The sequence below is a fragment of the Bidens hawaiensis genome, unplaced genomic scaffold, assembly GCF_021521415.1.
Source record: "Bidens hawaiensis isolate Kalapana, Puna unplaced genomic scaffold, B.hawaiensis_p1.1 tig00016275_1, whole genome shotgun sequence".
In the NCBI taxonomy this organism is placed as follows: Eukaryota; Viridiplantae; Streptophyta; class Magnoliopsida; order Asterales; family Asteraceae; genus Bidens; species Bidens hawaiensis.
Window position 1 is genome coordinate 468,500 of NW_027492490.1, and position 22,097 is coordinate 490,596.

A 22,097-nucleotide genomic window follows, 5' to 3' on the forward strand; every position below is an offset into this window, starting at 1 on the left:
CATATTCATAAATTTTCAAAACCCTTTTATCTTGCCTTCCCCATAAACTAGAATCCATAAGGTCTTATAGTTTGCCAAACACCTTATACACCTTATTAACTTTCCAAATAATTTATAAGTTATAAATTAATAAAAATATGAAATCCCAAACACCCCATATGTATATATCTTAAATCTTAACAATAATTTCTTATACTCTTATGTTAAACTAATATTCTTATATTTCATGAAAATGAGTTTTCCTTACTTGTTTTTTAATATATTAAAGTTCCTCAACTTATAATAAATAGACTAAACAATCATTTAATTACTTTTTGTATACTAAAATCACTAAATGTGTTTAAGTATATACTACTATTTTATTTTCTTAAATAATGACTTATTTAACTATTAAAGTTTGTCAAAATTAGATGGTTTAAATTTGTTTTCCAAAATGTCAAATGCCACTTTATCAAATTTTGACCATTTTAGAAGTTAATTAGTCATTATAAAAATACCATTAATAAATGGATTATAGAAAAGTTTAGAAACCTTAATATATGAATCTTTTCATTTAATAACAAGATAGTGTAATATATCAATTAGATTAAATACATGTATAAGACATTGTAGAAAAAGACATCATCATCATATTTAATTTATTTATTATATCTTCTTTCCAAGCCTCAAGGACACCCAAACCCCTACATTTATTGGCTCACCACTCATTAAAAACTGCTTCTTCTTCTCTAAAAACTCACCTAAGTCTTCCATACAATTTTATTCTAGAGAGAGAGAAAAAATGAAGAGAAAATTAGCATTTTCTATATTTCTTGTAGCTCTACTGATCCAATACCACAACACTTTTCTTGAAACTGAGGCTGCCCGCTGCAAGGTCAACAAATGATGGATTCATCACAACAAATGGGGTGCATTTCATGTTAAATGGTATCCCTTATTATGCAAATGGCTTCAATGCTTATTGGTTGATGACTTTAGCCTCAGACCCTAATCAAAGACCCAAAGTCACAGCTGCTTTCCAAGATGCAGCCACACATGGCCTCTCTGTTGCAAGAACTTGGGCTTTTAGTGATGGTGGTGTCACTCCTTTGCAATACTCACCTGGTTCTTACAATGAGCAAATGTTCAAGGTATATCACATTTTTTAAATGCTTGTTTTTGTTAATCATGTACTTATATCTTGATTTTCTCAATTAACTTTAAAATTTTGTTTTGGTCTGGTGGTGGTATGTGGTATTGAAATGTTATTGAAATTTAAAGATTTTCTTGAAAAGTGTGGATTTTTTTAATTGGTTGGCCATATGGGTGACATTTTATTTATTTTCTTGATTTTTTTAAAGATTTTCTCTAAAAATGTGTTATTTCTGGTGAGTATATGGGTGATGAGGTGCTTTTAAAATTTCAAATTTTCTATAAAAATGTGTTTAAAATTACAAGATTTTTTTAAAAAGGTGTTTTTTTATTGGTGGGTATGGTGGTGATGACATTTTTTTCTTGATTGTCTTGTTATGGGATTGAAAAGGGGTTAGATTTTGTGGTGGCTGAAGCAAGAAGATTTGGGATCAAGCTAATTTTGAGTATGGTGAACAACTACGAAAATATGGGTGGCAAAAAGCAGTATGTGAATTGGGCTAGAAGTCAAGGCCAATACTTAACATCTGATGATGATTTCTTTACAAACTCTGTTGCTAAAGGGTTTTACAAGAACCATGTCAAGGTACCCTAAAATTTACTTTTTTTTAAAAAAATATTCAAAACTTTGTAACTTTTTTTTTGTCATTATGTAGACTGTTCTCAATAGATATAACACAATAACTGGAGTTGTGTACAAAAATGACCCTACAATTATGGCTTGGGAGCTTATGAATGAGCCCAGATGCACTTCTGATACATCAGGAAGAACAATTCAGGTTTTTATTTGACTTTTATGTTAATCTTTTATTTGACTTCTTGACATTGATTTTAGGGACAAATAAGTCATTTTAAGAACAAGAATTGATAAATCAAGTTAATTCATGTAAAAAGTGGTCAATTTCTTAGAGCATTTAAAATGTACAAAAATAATAAGCCAATTTGAGATACAAGAAAATGAAAGATGATAACTTTAGTTTCTGACCACAAGTTCCTGTTGTTGGTCTGGACTATGAAGTAATTCCCCTAAACCACAACTACTGGCCCACCACATTGGGTGGCACCAATGAACTCACAACACCGACAACTGGTTTCAGTACTCACATGTCTTGTAAATTGAAATCTACACAACTCAACATGCTTGTTTCAGTTTATCTCATCAAATAATAGTTTCACTTGCAGTTCAAAAAAAGAAAAAATAGTTTCACTTTAAAAACTTTATAAAATGTTTCAAAAACTTATTTTGTAAACTGTTAAGTAATCATCAGGTTTTTAGGTTACGTTAATAACGTGTCAGTTCACATTTTATTTTTATTCTAATCTAATGCTATGAACTCACATGTATTGAAATCTACAAACTCAACGTGGTTGTTTATCACATAATATAATAGATTCCTTTAAAAACTTCAAAAAAATGTGAAAAAAACTTTAGTCCTTATAAAATGTCATTTTCACGGTTTTTTGTCCTAGGTTATTCTTTATTCAAATCAAATTTGAAAATTTTGAAATTCATATCGTACCGAATCTGATAAATGAGTTTGAATTTATACACGGGGGTTATTTTAGCCGGGTCCATTGTTTTTCAAAATCTTGTAACTTTTATGTTAATTTGGTTTATTCAAAAAGACCCGAAACTAAATTCAGATCATCTTATTTCTAATTCGAATTCATTTTTAAAAATTTTCAAATTCAAATAACCTGAAAAGCAAACCACATGAACAACCACGTTACTTTTTAATTGCACGTTTTAGAAACATCTGGATGCCACATAGTTATACTATTATAATCTTGTCAATAATACAATTATAGTGAAACTATTTGACAAAAATTATAAAAAAGGGTTTAAGATGACTAACATTTTCTCTAATGATGTTGTGATTTAATAATCATGATCAGGCTTGGATTACAGAAATGGCTGCACATGTAAAGTCCATAGACAGCAACCACTTGCTAGAAGCAGGTCTCGAGGGCTTTTACAGCAAAACCGGTCGACAGAATCCCGGTTTCGACGTCGGAACCGACTTCATTTCAAACAACCAGATTCCCGGAATCGATTTTGCCACCCTCCACTCGTACCCAGACCAATGGTACGTAACTTCCCACTTTACCTTCCGTTTTCTTATTCATATCACGTAAAAGAATCCAAAAGAATTAAAAAATGTATAACAATGAATAGGATAATGATAAAGCAAAATTAAAAGTATTGGATTAAAAAATGTATAACTACATGTACTTAAATCATAGTTTATTCTATATTTTGTTTACTTTTATAATGTTTAATACAAAATCTTCTATAAATAATGTAATAGACAATAAACTTGTGTAACACTGACTTATCAATCTCCTAATGGACCAGGTTAACAAGCTATGATGACCAAAATCAACTCAATTTTCTAAGCACTTGGCTTAGAACTCATATCTATGATGCCCAATACGTCCTCAAGAAACCATTACTCTTAACCGAATTCGGTAAATCGATGAAAGACCCGAACTTCAGCATGTATCAAAGCGACCAACTGTTTAACTTGGTCTACAATAACATATTCCTTTCGGCAAAACATGGTGGTGCGGCTGCAGGCGGTCTCTTCTGGCAGCTCCTAGCCGAAGGGATGGACTCCTTTGGTGACGGGTATGACGTGATTCTAAGCCGAAGTACCTCCACGTCTAACCTTATTGGCGAACAGGGACGCCGGCTTTACCGAATTAGGAAAATATTTGCTAGGATGAGAAACGTGCAAAAGTGGAAGAAGGCTCGAGCCGCAAGGCGGGCTCAGTGGTTGGCTTGGAAACGGGGCGTGAAGCCTATTGGAAACTAACGGTAACGGTTACAGTAACGGGTGAGATTTGGGTTTTCGTTTCGAAAATCCGTGAGGTATAATTTATAAGTACTCATAAAATGTGTGGGGTTTGTTTGTGTTTTTTTAATCTATAAGTTTGTATTGTTCTCTCTTAGAGATGCAAAATATACGTCCAGGAGGGTGGCTTCAAAGATGAAAACTTTATATTTGTATTGTTTGCTTGAAATTAAGATGTTTTTAGTTTTTGGTTTTTCAACATGTATGGTAATGCAACTTAATTTGCAAATTTAATATTATTGGAATTCAAGTTATATAGGTAATTTATATTGAATGTTTGATATATAGTTGAATGTGTATATTGAAGTTACAACTAAATGTAGTTGGTATAGGTAATAATTGTGGTAGCCATAAGCCCATAACTACTTTTCCACCAAAAGAAAATGGTAGGTGTGTTTTTACAAACTTTAACAACATTTGGACTCTTAAATGTAAAGTTATCAGAATTTGCAAGTTTCTCACATGCACGAGTTTTACCTAAAGTGTTGGTTTCTATATCATCTCAATTGATTTGCGGGTAACCTAGATACTAAAGGATCAAGATACAACTTTTGAGTGACGGTACCGACAGTACTCGTACTTGTTTCAGTATCAGTTCCCGGTACCATTTTATTCATCCCTAGCAAGAATGGAAGATAGATGCAAGGATCTCGAAAGCATTTTATTAACTTTAATAAAAAGCAGCAAGTTTCGTCTTAATAATTTTTTTTAATTAATACGGTATACAGTCTAGATGATGAAATATAAGTCTCAAAGACTCAAACTATTATGACAATTTTATTATGTATCGTAAATTGTTTGTGTTTATGTCTATTCGAGTTTCATCGTTTTTTTTAAAGGCTGCACTTCATTAAACACAGAAAAACTAGCAGGCGGCTACAAACACAACAATACAACTAAAAAAGAAAGACAACACCAATAACCGAAAGACATCCGAATTCAAAACATCTCCTAGCTTTAATTCAAAGATTGTCAAGGACAACAATTTCCCGCAAAGCGCTATTGGTCACCACCTTCTTATGCTCAAAAACTAGCAAAATAGAGTGCAACATTTTTCATTACTTAATTATTGTATGTTATATTTTATTAAAACCTCATATACTACACGAGTACACAAGGCTCAAGCTAGCTAGTATTCTTATAAAATTGAGTTACACTATGAAATAAACAAGTAAAATTTCATAAATTTATTATTGAATCGGGAAGAATCTAAGCAGATGGAGTATTTATTGAATTCACAAATGCAAAATCAATGTTCGAAATTTGCAGCGACTCTATTCATCTTTAATTAAACTTTATTAGAGTTTTTGACTAAAATGGGGATTTTGGAAAAACTATTTACCAAATTAGGGCTTTTCAAACTTATTTACTAAAATGGGTATTTATTTATTTGTTTATAATTAATCTATTGCTATTTATTTTTTTACCAGTTACCCACCCTAACTAGGGGTGTTCACAGTCCGGTTTTGACGGTTTTTAGGTCAAACCGTAGCCAAACCGTTACTAACGGTTTTTTATTTTTGAAAACCAAAACCGAACCGTTAACTTTTGAAACCAAACCGAACCAAACCGTTGATAGCGGTTTGGTTCTGGTTTGGTTTCACGGTTTGCACTTAAATATAAAATGATAAATGGAAAATATAAATTTGTCGAGAAATGCATATATCATGCTATAAGATAAAATAAACAAATGTCCTTATAATCTGTGTTTTACATAGAGTGGAAAAAATTGTCCCTAATGCCTATCCGCCCAAATACATTACAGGAGAATTTTTCAAATTTTATTTGTATCCAGATATTTAACTTGAAGAGTAGACCCTCTACACTTCAATTAAAGAGGTAGAAACCTACTTAGATTGTTGGCTATAAATACATTATATTTTCAACAATCTAGTAGTCTAAATATTAATGTAGTTTTATTTTTATAGTGAAAGTAAAACAAAATATTAACAATCAAATACTTATAATATAAATTACCTTTAAAAATAATTATATTATAATTTTACGGTCCGTTACGGTTTCTTACGGTTTGAAAATATTGAAACAGTAAACCAAACCGTTTGATACGGTTTAAAAATTTTGAAACCGACCGACCGGAAGTTAATTAAAAAAACCGACCGTGAAACTGAACCAACAGCCGGTTTGGACGGTTTCACGGTTTTAAACCGAACCATGAACACCCCTAACCCCAACCACTACACACCCTGCCTGTCTTCTTCAGTTTCCTATTGCCTTGCCGGTCGTCAGTTATCGGGAAATTCCGGTAGCTATATTTTAGCGCGCAAACACCCCACCTTTTGGTACCTCTTGTTGGTTCAGTTCGAAGCAATAACCCCATATTATTGTGAGCCGTTGACACTCAGTAGCCGGGAAACACCTTTCCGCAGGTGGGTGCCGTCGTCGGATTAGCAGGTGTTGCCGGTTTGTTGCATAGGTCGCCGGAACTAGAAGGTCAGATGTTGAAGATTGAGATATGCTAACCAGATGGATTTGATAAAGTATATTCTACATAATAGAACTCATTTTTATTTTATTTTAAGTATAATCAATATCATCAAAAGAGCAGCTTTGAAAAACTCCACAGTTCCACTGATGCCTTTCATCGTTGCCTGTGGTAGAAACTTTTAATGGGATTAAATAAAACAAGTAATTAAAAGAAAAAACCTAATTTGGTAAATAGTTTTAAAAACCCCCATTTTAATAAATAATTTTTCCACAATCCCCATTTTAGTAAAAAACTCACTTTAATTATATGGAGTTAGAAAATTTAAAAATCTAGTTGCATTTTTTTCTAGGCAATTAATGATCTACCTTGTTTACTTACTTTTTGTTTCACAGCGGCAAAGGTAGCAATAAGTTGACGTTAAAAAACGACTATATATATTTTTTTAGAACATCGACTTTCTTGTCTTTAAGCTATCGCACTTTTTAAATTTGGAGAGTTCCGATGTCCACTCTAGTCAGACTATGTGGTCTTAGTCGGGACCACGCTGGGTTCAGAGTTTGGCTTGAGTGTTCCCCCGAGAAACCATACCGCTGCCACTTGACAGTCGTTGTGCCACCACAAAAACAGATATCTTTGGTGTAACACACGTTAGTGACATAGTTATCATTTTCCAACAAATCGTTGTCATTTTCTTTAGAAAAAATATGTTTAATGGTTAAAACTGCTTAACGACCCTTTAGTCATTACAATTTTAAGCCACATAGAGTTTTATTGTAGTAACGCATCATAAAGCCCGAGAGGATGAACTACTGTAATACCCCATTATATAAGAATTCCTATTTTAATTGAATGATTAAAAATAAATAATTTCCATTTTAAAACTTGAATATGATGGCAAATCCAAAACTAAAACATTCAAGATGTGTATTCGATATGAGATAGGATATGAGATCATAAGAACTCTCACTGAATGGTACTAGTGGATATCTGGTTCAATTACCAGAAATAAAAACGCAAATTTATCCATCACTGTAAATATATATTTTTTTTTGTATTTCCCGTGTCCTTGGGTGATTGACAGATATACTACCCCCTCCAAATGTACTCTGTAATAAAGTTATACAAAAGTTAAAACAGTGAACAACACACCTTGTAAATGTCAACATGTTTGAACGTTTCGGATTGTATATACCTGGATAAATCTAAGAATCATGATGAGACCCCTTTTAAATTGAATATCACGATGCTAAAAGTTCAATTAGATTATTCTCTGATATAATGAATATGTAGTTCGGTTATGAAAATAACAAGTACTAATTAGAACAAAGATCTTCCTTATATACGTGACAAATTATCGTCATTTTTCTGTTGACGATTTACTCATGTAACTGCTGACAATTTTTCACTTACATTAGTGGAAAAATTCTTAATGAAAAACTCAATCAATAGTAACTCTATTAGACTAAGTGTTATGGAGATTTTAATTAAAGTGTCACGTCACTGCCATATAGAAAGTAAGCTTTAATTAACCCGTCTAAAAAAACAGTTGAAATGCTTTAACTAATCAACACCCCAATTATTATTTAGTATTTTTTAATATATAAAAGTCATGAAAAAAAATTTGAGTGGTTAATAATAAGTTGGCCCCATACCCTTTCTCCCCCTTGAGGCGCCAGTATAATGGCGTGGAAACTGGATGGCGCCCGACGGTGTTAGTTTTTTTTTTTCTCTAGCGCCGGGGGCTTGCCACATTGCCACCTATGCGACCCAATTTGTTCCACAACACTTGGTATTACTATTGAATCTGATCCAAGATTTTGCTCAACCAGCTTTGCCATTGATCCAAGTAATTACTTTTCTTACTAACCATTAATGGACCAAGTAAATCATGATTAACCAAATACTTTGTTCATATTTATTTTTTGGTTTTAAGTAGATCTTTGTCAGTTCGATGACACTAAAACCAATAACTTTTAAGTATCAATGGGTAATTGATAATAAGATAGTTAAAAACATATTTATCTTATATATAGTTAAGAGGTTATGAAATTGAAATTTCACCAAGGTCAGTAATTTTTTTTCATTTTAACGACAAATGCATTAAAATTAAAACTTAAGCAAGAAGCTAAGCATAGTACAAACAGAGAACGAAGACGTCAAATGTTGTAAGTTTCGCATTTAAACATCAATTTAATAATATGTTACTACATACGTTAAATCAGTAATTATGAATATATGACCTGGGTGAGCGACTCATATGTTAAATAACTAGAAATACGAAAACAAAACAACGTGAGCCTAGTTATATGAAGGGGGTTCTTCTTGTAGACACAATTTGACTTGAGAATCAGTACTGATTTCTTTGGAGAATAAGTACGAGAGTAGAGTAAGATACTAATGAGTGAGATAGCATCCATGATTTCTTTCAAACTTGTGGTATTTAGACTTTGTGTTGTGGGAGCCTTGAGGCCTTTAAAGTGCCAAACATCGCGTCGGGACAACATGAAAGGGGCGACATAGGGGAATCTAGCATTTGGTTCAATTAAGCTCATTTAAATTAACCCAAATAATCATTTATGTAAACCTAATACAATAATCAAATTAGCAGCATTTGAAAACAACTCAGACATAAACAATCATTATTTAAACCTACTACATTAGCAGCATTTGAACATTCACCCAACCACACGTACCGTCGCCCGACTGCACGCTCCAAACTCCAATACACGTGATCGGTTTGGTGGAAGAAATCAAAGCGATGGGTTATCTTTGGATAAAGAATATATCTAAACATATTGGGTTATCGTTGGAGGATTGGTGTAGATTTCGAATATAATTAATGTATTAGCTCACTTTTCTCTTAGGTGGTCAGCCTTTGTTGTAACTTGTAAGTGTCGGGTCTTGTGTTTGGTGGCTGTTCTTGGTGGTGTTCTAGCTCGCTAGATTTTTTAATAAAAATTCTTTTGTTGGTCGTTAAAAAAAATTTATAATGAGCAAAGTGTACAATATGTACTTTAAGTACATATATGAACTACAAATATAGTATATTCTTTTTAGATCTGTCATTAGACATATCTTAGGTCATTAACGCACGTTTACAAACAATTAGCCCGCAAGCGCGCATCATATTATTCCTATATCTACATACATCAACGATCATCTTTCCTCAAGACCAAAACACGTCGCGCCAAGAACAAGAACATATCATCTCTTCACAGGAGCAAAACCAAAAGACGGAAAAAATGGACCCTACCACCAAACCCGCCACAACTTGGCTCATTGTGTGATAACATAGCCTAACACGAAGCCATGACTGCATAATAAAAGAGCAACACAACAACAGAAAACATTAGTAATAATGTTACAGATAAATAGCTTAGGAAATATGTAATTATGTTATATGTATACAATTATACGTACAAAGTATGCACCAATCGCGACAATAAGAACAATAAACATGACCGAAAATCCATTTAATCCTAGCCATCCAATAACTGTAATCAAGAATCAAGATCAATGTTAGCAACTTTATAATTAGGAACCGAATAATAAAACTAATGCGAAGTTGAAAGGGTTAAAGATGGTTACTTGAAAGAATAAAGAAAATGGCAGCAAATGATATTGATTGGGCATGTGTAGATGGCATTCCAGGGCCAGAACACACTTCAGAAACAGGTCGCTCTTGGTTTAAAATCTGCTTCAAAGCGAACGATAATAGCGTGTTCAAAATCGAACCCACGAAAGCAGAAAGTGCTAGATCATGTTGTCTTAATAGAATCACTCCGTAATATGTTACAGCAATGCACCATATGCTCTGAAAACAATATTAAGATACCGAATAAATAAATATACATGAACTGTTTTAGAATGTCAAGTTCAAGATCAACTCAATTTTATACATGACATAATTATGTTTTGATGTTATAAACACATAACGATTGAACGCAACAGGAGCACTAACCGAACGATTAAGAACAATGTGGAGCATGCAAGCTGTGCGACGATTTGGCTCTCTATCACTATCGATCAAAACTTCATGTTCGAAAGCATTAACCGCAGTATCACTACATTTATCACCATCCACCATGGGACTCTCACTCGGCGTGTGAACCATCATCTTCTTTGGCTGCGGTGCGAAAATAGAAACCGAGTTTTTGGTTAATTTTGAGACGAAAGTTCAAGAATGTTGGTGAGTTATGGGAATGCTAGATAGATTTAAAGAGAAGGATTGCTTTGTATTTATAGACAACCCAAAAAAGAAAACATTCCTCTGGTAGTCTGGTTTGTGGACCTTCACAAACAGCATTTTTCTAATATTTTATGTGTAATTTAGAAAGAAAATAAATAGACTGTACATTCAATTGAAAATTGGATATTTGATTCTTGGTAATCATTATTGATCGTGAATCCAATAAATTTTAAAATATAATTTGATAAATCATTTTTATATAGTTATCAATTATATATTATTTATTACAATATATTTAAGGTTATAATACTAAGACAATAAAACACTATTAAATTCTTTAGGTTGAATTAATTAAGGCACTGCAAACTTCCTGTAGATTATTGTACAATTATCACTGGTTTTTAAATATCAGAATTTTCTTTAGGTTGAATTAATTAAGGCACTGCGGTTCGCTTTTTAGAGCGGGTGCAGAATGTGATTCACAGTGACTCGCAGATTCCGAGGAACCAAAGATTTATATTTAGTAGAATAGGGTTTGCGATCCAAAAGGGGATAGCGGCGCAGCTTGTTGCTCGCTTACCCATTATCCAGATTATGTAATTTGGTTTGTGTTAAATGTTAATAAAAACCATTCTATGAGGGTTAAATTAGCATCATTCCAATGGGTACAAAGACGAGTAAACAAGCATCGTTGGAGTGGGAACGTGATTCAAATTTAGTTTTGTTAATTTCCGATTGTACAATGTTTATTTTCCTTGTTTTGTTGTGAACTTTCTTTTCTTTGAATGCTTTTGGTTTGCTAGCTTCTTGTAAGAGGTCTATTTTTTTTTTAACGTATTAGCTTTTAAAAAAATGAATTCTTTAAGGTTGAATTAATAGTAAGATAACTTCTTTTTTCTTTTGAATAGCAATTTAAAATGAGTCCTTAAAATACCGAGAGATTGGGAGGTCTTGGGTTTAATTTTTTCACATAACATAAATTTGTCGTTTTAAAAAAAAATAAAATAAAACTAGCAATCATGACTCATGAGTTTATTTATTGATTATTTTTTCCGCAATTTGTCATACATCGATTCCTCGAGGATCATTTTGGATAAATCTATAAATGACGCGGTTGTGGAAGGTGCGGTAGAATGGGGTTTCATTATATACCAGATCTCATGGTTTGTGTGAAAATGAAAGTAATGAAAGTTCAAGAGAATTGAAGATGTGTTGAAAAATGAAAGAAAATTGTTGTATTGTTTAGTGATTCTTGCAAGGTAAAAATATATAACCGTTTGAAATTTAAAATATAGTTTTCACAGACAGTGTCATAAGAGCCGTTTGACAAAAAACGGCTTACATCGCATAATCCATAAAACCGAGCATTAGAGATGCTATTACCTTTTTTTGAAGGACGATTTTTTTAATTGTTCTATACTAATGTTTGATAAATTATTGCAAAAGATCCCTCACCTCAAAACATGAAATAATTTATACTTGCGCATATTTTTAAAATATAAATAAATAAAACAATTATACCGTTTTTCACTATTCACATTCGGTTCTTTATGTTTGGGTTCATAATATCCAAATGCAAATGCATGAAAGATCTCTGCATAAACTATAAATAAACAAGTTGCTTTTAATAATATTTAAAAAATCATGTTATTAACTGTTCTTTACTCACTGCCTGACTGCCATAATAGAGTATCTTTAGCAGTTTAGCTTAAGTCATTTTAAATATATGATTAACAATTAGATATTATTAGTTTATTACGTATTATATGGTACGCGTTGTATTGGGATGAAAGAGCTGTTATATCTCATTATTTTGCATATTCATATCTTATGGGTTGTTTGTGTGTGTGAGGGAGAAAATATTCATATAAAAGGTGAGAACTATAAAAGTAAAGGAAATTATATCCAGGACAAAAACAAAACTAGTTAGTCATTATTGATTTTTTCTTATTTGGTTAAATCTAGTCTAATTAATATTTTAAAAAATAACCATTAATTATTTTATTCTCTTAAAGTTGCTCATAGTATTTAATAATTTTTAAAATAACTATTTTCTATTTAAATGTGTGTTCACGATGACGTGTCCACCCTTTTAACAACGACAAACACACCCATGTTCATTTAATGGAGTGAAGAGAGAATGGAAAGAAATGAACACATGAATGAAATATATTATTATCATTTCTTTATTTTATTTGGTTAACATATAGAAATGAAATGAATAATTACTTTATGTTGTTTGATATAAAAAAAAATGTTTGAATGAGATAAAAATAATAAAAATAGTCATATCCCAAAAATATATTTTTTACAAAAAAAAATAAAAAATAAAAAACTGAAATGGCGTGGGTGGTGGTGGTAGCTCCGTCGACGAAATGGTGGTGATGGCAGTTAGTGGGGTGGTTGTGGTGGTGGGGGTGAGGGTGGTAGCATTGGTGGTGATGGTGGTGGTAGGGTGGAGGCGACGGTAGTGTTGGTCAGGCAGTGACAGTGGTGATGGTGGTAGCGCTGGTGGTAAGGTGGGGGGCGGTGTTGGTGGCGGCGGCGGTGGTGGCGGAGGTGGTGGTGATGATGACGGTGACGATCAGGTGGTGGTGGTGGCGGCGATGGTAGTGTTGGTGGTTGTTAGTTGGTGGCAGTGTTGAGAAAGTAGGGTGAGGGAGGAATGAAATGAAAAAAAGGGGTACGTAGGAAGGAATGGTTTTGACGGAATGAGATTCCATGTGTAATGGATGATTCCATTCCATTGAGTAACGAAACACCACTTTCTTCATTCCCACGTAATAAATCATTCCATTTCCCTTGTTATTCATGCATACCAAACATTACTTAAGTCATACAAAAGTACGCCTAGCCTATGTGTATGCTACTAGATGTTTATGTAGGTACCTAACCAAAACATAAATTTACACCAATTTTATATCCCATTTTCATATTCCAAATTTTTTTAGAACCCTAGATTTATCAAAATTCAAAACCAAATGGATTCATCGTCAACATTTTTAGATTTCTTATCGTCATCGAATTAAGATGAAGCTAGTTTGCATCGATGCATGGTTTCACAACCTACAAGGCTACAATGAGCATGTAATATTGTATTTATGATAACGTATGTATATTGGTTAATAGTCCGGATCATATGATTATGACTGATTTTGTTTTCTAACTTTTTCACGATGAAACAAATACACTTGCGGGTATTACAATGATATGTGTGTGACAACTGGCAAATTACAATTCTCTAGATCTTATAAAGAGACACACATGATAAATGACATACGCTTTTGGTTAATGTTTACTAATTTAACTAGTTTGTGTGAACATTACATATATGTAGATTGTATAAATAGACATGCAAGATACTTACATGTACACATTAACTTATTTTTGTTAGTTCATACCGACCCTTAATTTGGGCCCAATTATAAGCTCTCTAAATACAACACACACGACATGCAATTTGGACAAATATGTGTAAGTTAAGTAAGCATTTTAGACGATTGTATTAGGTAAAAGAAAACTATTATACTTAAAATGATTTTTATAACAAGTTAAAGTTTTAACAAAACATATGAGTTCTGGTTAGAGAGTGGGGCAGGGCACGTGTGTGGGGGTGTGACTTGTGAGGGGTTGGTTGGTGGTGTTTGGTTGTGGGAGAACAAATGAAATACGAAGCTTCATATGAGCTTCCATGGAATGGACGAGTCATTGTTATATCCGGGAAGATTTTTGATGAGGTTTAATTGCAATTTATTATTAATCAAAATAATAATAAGATCAAGTTAATGAATGATTAACTTTATGGAGTGAGTATATAATATAATATTATAAAGGACGGAATTTGTGTACTTCAATTTGAGAGATCCATTCATGCAAATTTCGAGATGATGTAATATTAGTTGTATGCATGGTCCATCTGCGATTTTTAAGGGTGTATCACAAAGTATAGTTACTGTCTTCGTGGTTTTATGCTTCACAAATCTTGTGTTTAGTTGTATTTATCTCCTTAAAAAAATTGTTTTCTTAAAAAATATAATGGTCCAGCTAGGGAGGATTATTATTATATGTTATTGTCCATAATCATTGATAATAATATTTTAGTATAAAACAAATCTTTATCACTACGTGAGACTAAGTGGTGTTTTAAGTTGTATTTTATTTGATCCAATTTCAGTAGAAGATTTTCTTACTATTATCATCACAAGATAATATTCCATGAATTAGTTTAACTTAAAATCTTTTATAAGGACCACGTATCTAATTAAAGAACATAGTTCACAATCATAGTTTGTGAAAAGTAAGTGATATTATCGTTATAAGCTAATTTATTCTTCAAACATTTGGTCCTTCTCATTCCCCAACCACCAAGCACGAGCATCCTTGTGCGTTGCCATCAACAACTTGATATAATGGCTTCAATTTAGCTTATTAGCTAAATTGAACACTCATTATAATGTTAATCCCAACGTGCAACGATCATTCATCATTTTGGATTGTTTCGTTATGATTTCTCCGCTTGGACATGTCCATTTCTTACTCATGTGATCATTCGGTATGCAGTTGCAACACGACTATTTTTGTTTACATCTTGATATATATTTTTTTTGAAAACCAAGTTACGAGTACTAATGTACAAGTATTGAAATATAAAAAACACATGTCATCAAAGCCATTTTCATATTTAGATCTCTCTTCATTTTTATAAATTAACGTTATTTAGCATTTTTGTTTTCTAATAATATAATTTTATGAGTTTAATATTTATCTGAATATACAGCAGCGATGTGCTTCTATTTTATAAATAAGTCGACCCAACAATGATGTATGAAACAGCACTGCCTTCCCTAAAAGTCTAAAACCCACGTCGCCTTTCCTCCACGAGGTTGAATCAAGCAAACATATATCGTAATAGTTGCTTCATGTATTGTACATACTTGAATTGTAAAAGTATGAGGAGAAAGAATTTTAATAAATAACGCAAGTTGCTTCATGTATTGTATATTGTTGAACAATATAGGTACGAGGAGAAAGAATTTTAATAAATATTGTAGGTAAATGTTGAAAATTTACTTTTCTAGTAACATAACAACTCATAAAGCTTTTAAAGGTTTATTGTGTATCCGTTTATTCCACATATTACTTAGGGGTGTTTGAGTAAGCTTTTAGATTTGTGTTTTTGTTTTTTAAAAAGCAAAATTCACTTTTAAAAAACTTCATTTTGAAGCTTTTGAAGGACTTTTACCAAACATATTTTGTTTTTCAACAAACAAGTAGCAAATGATCAAGTTTTAGAAGCTCACACAAACACTTTCAAATAATCAACTTGGGCTTCCTTTGTTTTTAGTTAGGACCAAAAAGAACTATCTTACTTTTGTTATATTTCATATTATGAAAATAACTCAAAGTTTTATACGATATTTAATCAATTTTAAGGTCATCTTTGAGATTTCGGATACCCTGTGCAAGTACTGAAAATATACCCTTACACCTAAAAAAACAAATATATGGATTGTCGATAATTGTGATAACAATAAACAGAAACAAACTTATTCTAGCAAAATGACTAATTATGCATATTTAAATAAACTATCACACTCTTATAGTTGCATTCTTCGAAAATATAATCGAATCATTTAAATATAAGATTATCAATATAATACTAATCATAAAATTAATCAAATGGACAAACTTGTTGATTGGATAAGACTTCTTGTCGGTTAAACTTGCTTACTAGTTTGGATCTGATCAATGATCGAATTTTACAAACATGTTCATCAATGACTAACATATTAATCACTGACGAGGTAGGGTCCTAAACCCTCATGCCCAACCAAGGAAACCCCTAAAAAAATCATAAGTACCATTCGTGGAACAACCCACGTCACCATGGAATTGGTGAGCGAACGAGTATAGTTTTCCACGGATCATAGTTCATCACCAGCAGATACTCACCCGTCAACTTATAATAGCCTTGCAAGCGTCCCCCGTGGGCACAAGATCTGCCACCCTTCGATGATTCAAATAGTACACAACAGCTAGTCTACATGCCTATCACAGTGCAAGATTCTTTTAGACGACAATTGGTACAAAAAAGGACCACATATGCATGATGAGCCTATCATCAGACGCCAACATTGTACCTTCAAGTGACAGCCGTCTCTATCGACCAGTTGTCACGTCCAATCAGAAACATTAAATGTGCTCTCCCACAAGAATAGAAGGTTATAGTGACAGCCTGATCAATCCTTCTCTACCTCTCCGGCTAAAAAATTTCATATTTAGGCCAACGGTTTAAGAATCCTCTTCCTCTCACTCTTACAATTACTCCGTTATTACTCATACTAATTGACACGTCGGAGGGTGGTTACTGGAAGACCCCTACTCCCCTTCTCGTAACGGCTCACATTATTATGTTTTACAGGTCCGATCGGTGTCAACTCGTAAAGATCAGATTACATATAACCCCGGCTAGATATTGGGTTAAATGACAAACCGTTTTTTACTTTTATCAACTTTTGAGTTTTGATGTAAGGTTATATGCGAATTTAACAAAAGCAACATAATCTTTATCTTCTAGCTTGACTTGTCAGAAACGTAGTATTTCTAAACAGTTGACTAATGCAACTCTTTACGATTCAGCAATTGCTATTTTTAAAATAACCAATTTTGTGATCAATCGACCACCGCAGTTTATATTTTATTAGGTTTATTTGTATTTTTAATTGGGTTAAATAAATGGGTTATTGTCTCAAAAGCAAAAATGGGTTTAGATGGGCTTCTAAGTAAATGGGTTTCTAAAAGGATAAATGGATCCAAAAACGCCACTGAATTACTGAAATTGTGATTTATGTAATTATGTTTACCCTTAATTTCACCCATGGTTTTTTATCTTCTAAATTGATATTTATTGTCTTTTACATTTCAGAATCTTACAACGTTTGTCCTTTAGGCTTAACCCCGTTAAAAATCTTCGTTAAGTTGTGTCACGTGCTGCTCATGTGGGGTATAACCGTAATTTCAGACCTTTTGGGTTATAAATTTTATAGGTGTTTTTTTTGTTAAAAATAACTTTTCATATAAATATAAAACATTGAAGAAAAATTCAATATTTTGAGCCCCCAAAACCGGGCCCTATGTGGCACACCTGACACATGGGCAGGCCTGGCCTTGATCCTTTTCCAAGTGTTATAATTTATAGAACTCATTAACTTGTTTACAATTAAGTAATAAATCATTCTTTAAAACTTTAACTTTTTTTATTGGCCTTTTAATCTTTAATAGCCACAGAAGTTAGAAATTTAAATCTGTGATTGTAACGATATTTATTTCCTTGAAAGTTGAAACTAAATGAATTTAATTATTAAAGATAGGGGCTGACAAAACTTTAGATTAACAGGTTTGATTTGGGCTCACATAATTAGGTCGTTGAATGGAAATGTGGCCCAGATTCTGAATTTAGTGTGAAAAAAAAGCATAAGGCGGGATGGGGTTGGAACGTCCATTTGTTTCGCAAATTGAGATGATATTTAGGGTCGTTTGTAAGAATTGTTAAAAATTCTTGTATATAAAGAATTAAAATTTTAAATAGGCTTAAAATGGGTTATGGCATGGGCTATGAAAAATAAAAAGAAACATGAGATTAAATTAATTGAGTAATTGGTTTGTGTTGTTTTTTTCATTAATAACATGCACTTGCACATGCACGTGCGCACACACACATATAATTTTAAAAATTTCAGGCCTACCTGGGTGATCGACCCTCAGACGGTCGCCAGCACTACCCCCTCCCTAGGGTCGGCCCTGTAAATAATCAAACCAAATTTATATCATTTCTATCAAGCTTTACCAAAGGATATACTCCTTCAAGTTGCTATGAACCGAAGTGCGAAAGACATATGGGAAGCTTTACGTGTAAGGTATCTTGGTGCTGACAGGGTCCAAAGGGCATGTTTAGCAAGTTTAAGAAGAGAATTTGAGCAACTCCGAATAAAAGAGACAGATACGATTGAAGAGTTTGATGGAAAGTTAGCCGGATTTGTTTCAAGATATACCAGTCTTGGCTTAAATCTCGAAGATGAAGTGTTAGTGCAAAAGCTGTTAGATTCGGTGCCAAAGAAGTATCTTCAGATTGTTGCTTCTATTGAGCAGTATTCAGATCTTGACACCATGCCATTTGAAGATGCAATATGCAAGTTAAAGGCCTATGAGGAACGAATCAGAGAGCAAGATGAGACGTGTGGAAGCGGACAAAATAAGTTGCTGCTAACTAAAACTGATTGACAGAAAAGTTCGAAGAAAGAAAAGGATGATTGTGAATGTTGTGGACGAGGGAAAAGAGAATATGGACGGGGCCAAGGTAGATGACATGATGTTGGACAAGGTAGAGGTGGTCGTTTCCAACCCAGTGAAAATCAAAAAGAGAAAGGTATGGGTCGAGGTAAAGCTCATATCAGATACTATAATTGTCTTGAGTATGGTCTTTTGGATATGAGTGCCCCGAGCCAAAACCGAAAGAATAAGCTACATTTTGGATATGACTATATGGTTGAGGTAACGTGTATATGATTTCGGATATTCATACCAGGTATCACCTATAATTCCACACACATCCTACACATATGCGGATAACATTTAATATTTTTAAAATAAGACATACGAATGAACTACTTTAACATTTTTTTTACATAACATATGCATTGTATGTAAAAAGTAAAAAACATGAACCACTGGTAAAATTTTAAACGATTTAAGTTTGTTATTTTTCTTGTCATAGTAAAGTATGTTTAAACAACTAATAAGTAAAAATAAGCTAGGCCGAAGTCTAAGTTGATCTTATAAAGTTAGTCACGAGCCAAACTTGAGTTTCAGATATTGCGCATTAGAGTCGAGCTCTTTTACGTTAAAAAAACAGAGGCGGGCTTCGTTAGGATCAGTTATATCTAGTTAACTCATTGACTTTTTTTGAAGACTGACAAGTTCTGGATATATAAATTTTTGGTCTTTCATTTCAATTGATCATAGGAGTATGATAAGATTGAGATTGATGTAGTCAAAGACACATTAACGGTTACAGGAGATGTTGATCTTTATGCGGTAATTATACAAGCTAGAAAGGTCATAAAATGTGCGGAAGTGGTGACGATTGGACCCCCACCCAAGAAGCCCGCGGAGAAGAAACCCAATGAGAAGAAGGCCGTTATATGTGTGCCTCCCCCTTGTGTTACTTCTAGACCAGTGGCCATTGTTCATGAGATGACTCATGATCCATCTACAACTTGTTCCATCATGTGAAGTCGTGAACATAAATAATTTCATGTATGATATTTATATTAACGTTTGTGTAGAATAAGTATGATATTGCCATATGATTTTTAGTCATGCTCCATGTTCTATCCTTTGATACCTAACTTCAAGGTAATTGGGCTTCAATGCCTTTGAACCAAAAGACACATTGTAAGAGAAAATCATAGATAATTTAAACATGTGTTTAGTAACAAAAATTGTGTTTTTCTAGAAAAAGAAAACCAAAATATAAGATATTGAAAAATAGGTTTTCAACTTGAAAGCCTAAAATTTCAAGATAAAAAATGAGTTCATATAATTCCCGTTGAAAGTTTTTGTGGTATAATTAATGATTTGATGTGTTAATTTTAGTAGCAAACTCTTATATATAGGGTCAAAGGTAAAGGGCCTAAAACTATTTTGGGCTTACACACCCTTCAGAATAAATAGAGGTAAGTCTTAATATTGGTATTAAGTCTTGAGTTGTTACCACAAATATACCAAAATCATTAGACTGGACTCGGATACAATCATTAGAAGAATATTTGAACCCGGTTGAGTCCAAAACCCCTAACATCCAATTTGGCTAGTTAACACCTATTTCCATTGGCCTTCGACACTTTTGGATCCCTAGCTCCCGAGGCGGTTCGCTTCTTGGAGCGGGTGCAGAAGGTGGTCCACAGTGACTCGCAGAGGCCGAGTAACCAAGGATTTATATTTAGTAGAATAGGCTTTGCGATTCAAAAGGGGATAGCGGCGCAACTTGTTGCTCGCTTACCCATTATCCAGATGTAGTTCGGTTTGTGTTATATATAAAAGGATCAATATTTTCTCATTATGGATTTGTAGTTGTGACCTGTTTATCTTTAATAAAAAAGTGGTTTTGCGGATCTATCATAGAGCAAGATGACATTCTAATATGGTTGATCGAGTTTGGAAATATTTAGATGGGACGGTGAACAATCCAATGACACTTTCTTGTGTCCCTTTTGTATTTTTATAATATTAATATAATTATTTATTAGCTATTTTTTGATATATAAAGAGTGCAAGTATGTGTGTTTGTTCGAAGGCCATATGGTGCAAAGGACGGTTTTGAAGGTGCAATTATCAGGCGAGAAAAGTAAGAAGAAAATCCTTACAGCAGTTTCTGGACTTCAAGGTTATTTATTTATTTATTTATTTGATAAGTCGGTAATTTTAAAATTACGTAAGAGTAACAGAAGTATGTGATAGCATACAATAAAGTTGTCGTTCTATAAATGAAAAATAAAATAGACGGTAACGGTAATGATTACAGGTGTAGATCATATTGAGATCGATGTAGCTAAAGGAACATTAACGGTAACTGGAGATGCGGATCCTTATGAGATAATAATACGAGTAAAGAAGACCGGAAAATTTGTTGAAGTGTTGACGGTTGGACCTCCACCGGCACCACCAAAGAAACCCGAAGAGAAGAAGCCACCAGAGAAAAAGCCAGAAGAAAAGAAGCCACCAGAGAAAAAGCCCGAAGAAAAGAAGCCACCAGAGAAAAAACCGGAAGAGAAGAAGCCCGACCCGAATGCTCATATTCAACCTTATAATATCCACAACCCACAGGATTGTGTTATTTGTCAACAAATGGCCATGCTTCATATGAACCGGTGGTAGGAACTACGGTTATGTAATATATTCATAAAGTATAAAACTACTATTTATGGCTTATAAAAGCAAGTTTTACTAGATGCTATTTGTTTTGTGAATGAGATTGTGGTTTCATACACCTTTAGAGACTATACACCCCAATCGAGTGTAAAGTAATGAAGATTTCTTATCATTTTCTCTAGAGGCATATATGAAAATTGTATCCCTTCGTAGTTATTGTCTACACTACTATTTTAATATATTTCTTAAAATTGATCTAATCATTTAAATGTTTAATTTGCTTTAAAATAAAGTTTTTGAAACTCAACAGTCAACAGTGTTGATGAATGGACAATTTAACTTTTTATTTTTATGTGTTGCTAGGCCCCATCACTCATGGACCTGAAGATTTTGGGCTGTCTAGAACCAGTCTTCGGCCTAGGCCCAAATGCTCACATTTAACCATGGTATGATGTCACGTTTACTTATTGAAATTCCAATGTAAAAGCTAATTTTACATTGAAATACATATTACAGGAATAGGTTTAGACATTAAATTATCTTGCTT

The 22,097-nt window shown here is 33.1% G+C and overlaps 2 protein-coding genes and 1 pseudogene across 3 annotated transcripts; 2 read left to right on the forward strand and 1 right to left on the reverse strand.

Moving 5' to 3' along the window:
* The first annotated feature begins 760 nt into the window (after positions 1 to 760).
* On the forward strand, positions 761 to 4,249 carry LOC143551256 (mannan endo-1,4-beta-mannosidase 7-like; annotated as a pseudogene). The gene is made up of 5 exons (XR_013138468.1): positions 761 to 1,130; positions 1,523 to 1,717; positions 1,788 to 1,910; positions 3,028 to 3,218; positions 3,488 to 4,249. The product of XR_013138468.1 is annotated as a mannan endo-1,4-beta-mannosidase 7-like (transcript).
* A 3,146-nt stretch (positions 4,250 to 7,395) lies between these two features.
* Positions 7,396 to 10,655, reverse strand: LOC143551244 (lipid phosphate phosphatase epsilon 2, chloroplastic-like). Its single transcript, XM_077041711.1, has 7 exons — positions 10,394 to 10,655; positions 10,021 to 10,246; positions 9,853 to 9,926; positions 9,689 to 9,745; positions 7,625 to 7,678; positions 7,512 to 7,538; positions 7,396 to 7,419 (listed from the first exon to the last, which is right to left on the reverse strand). The coding sequence occupies exons 1-7, from the start codon at positions 10,547 to 10,549 to the stop codon at positions 7,396 to 7,398; spliced, it is 618 nt and encodes a 205-aa protein (XP_076897826.1). The 5' UTR covers positions 10,550 to 10,655.
* Positions 10,656 to 20,961: 10,306 nt separating this feature from the next.
* LOC143551234 (heavy metal-associated isoprenylated plant protein 43-like) lies at positions 20,962 to 21,556 on the forward strand. Its single transcript, XM_077041705.1, has 2 exons — positions 20,962 to 21,065; positions 21,204 to 21,556. Exons 1-2 carry the CDS (start codon positions 20,981 to 20,983, stop codon positions 21,554 to 21,556), a joined length of 438 nt encoding a protein of 145 aa, XP_076897820.1. The 5' UTR covers positions 20,962 to 20,980.
* Positions 21,557 to 22,097: the final 541 nt, after the last annotated feature.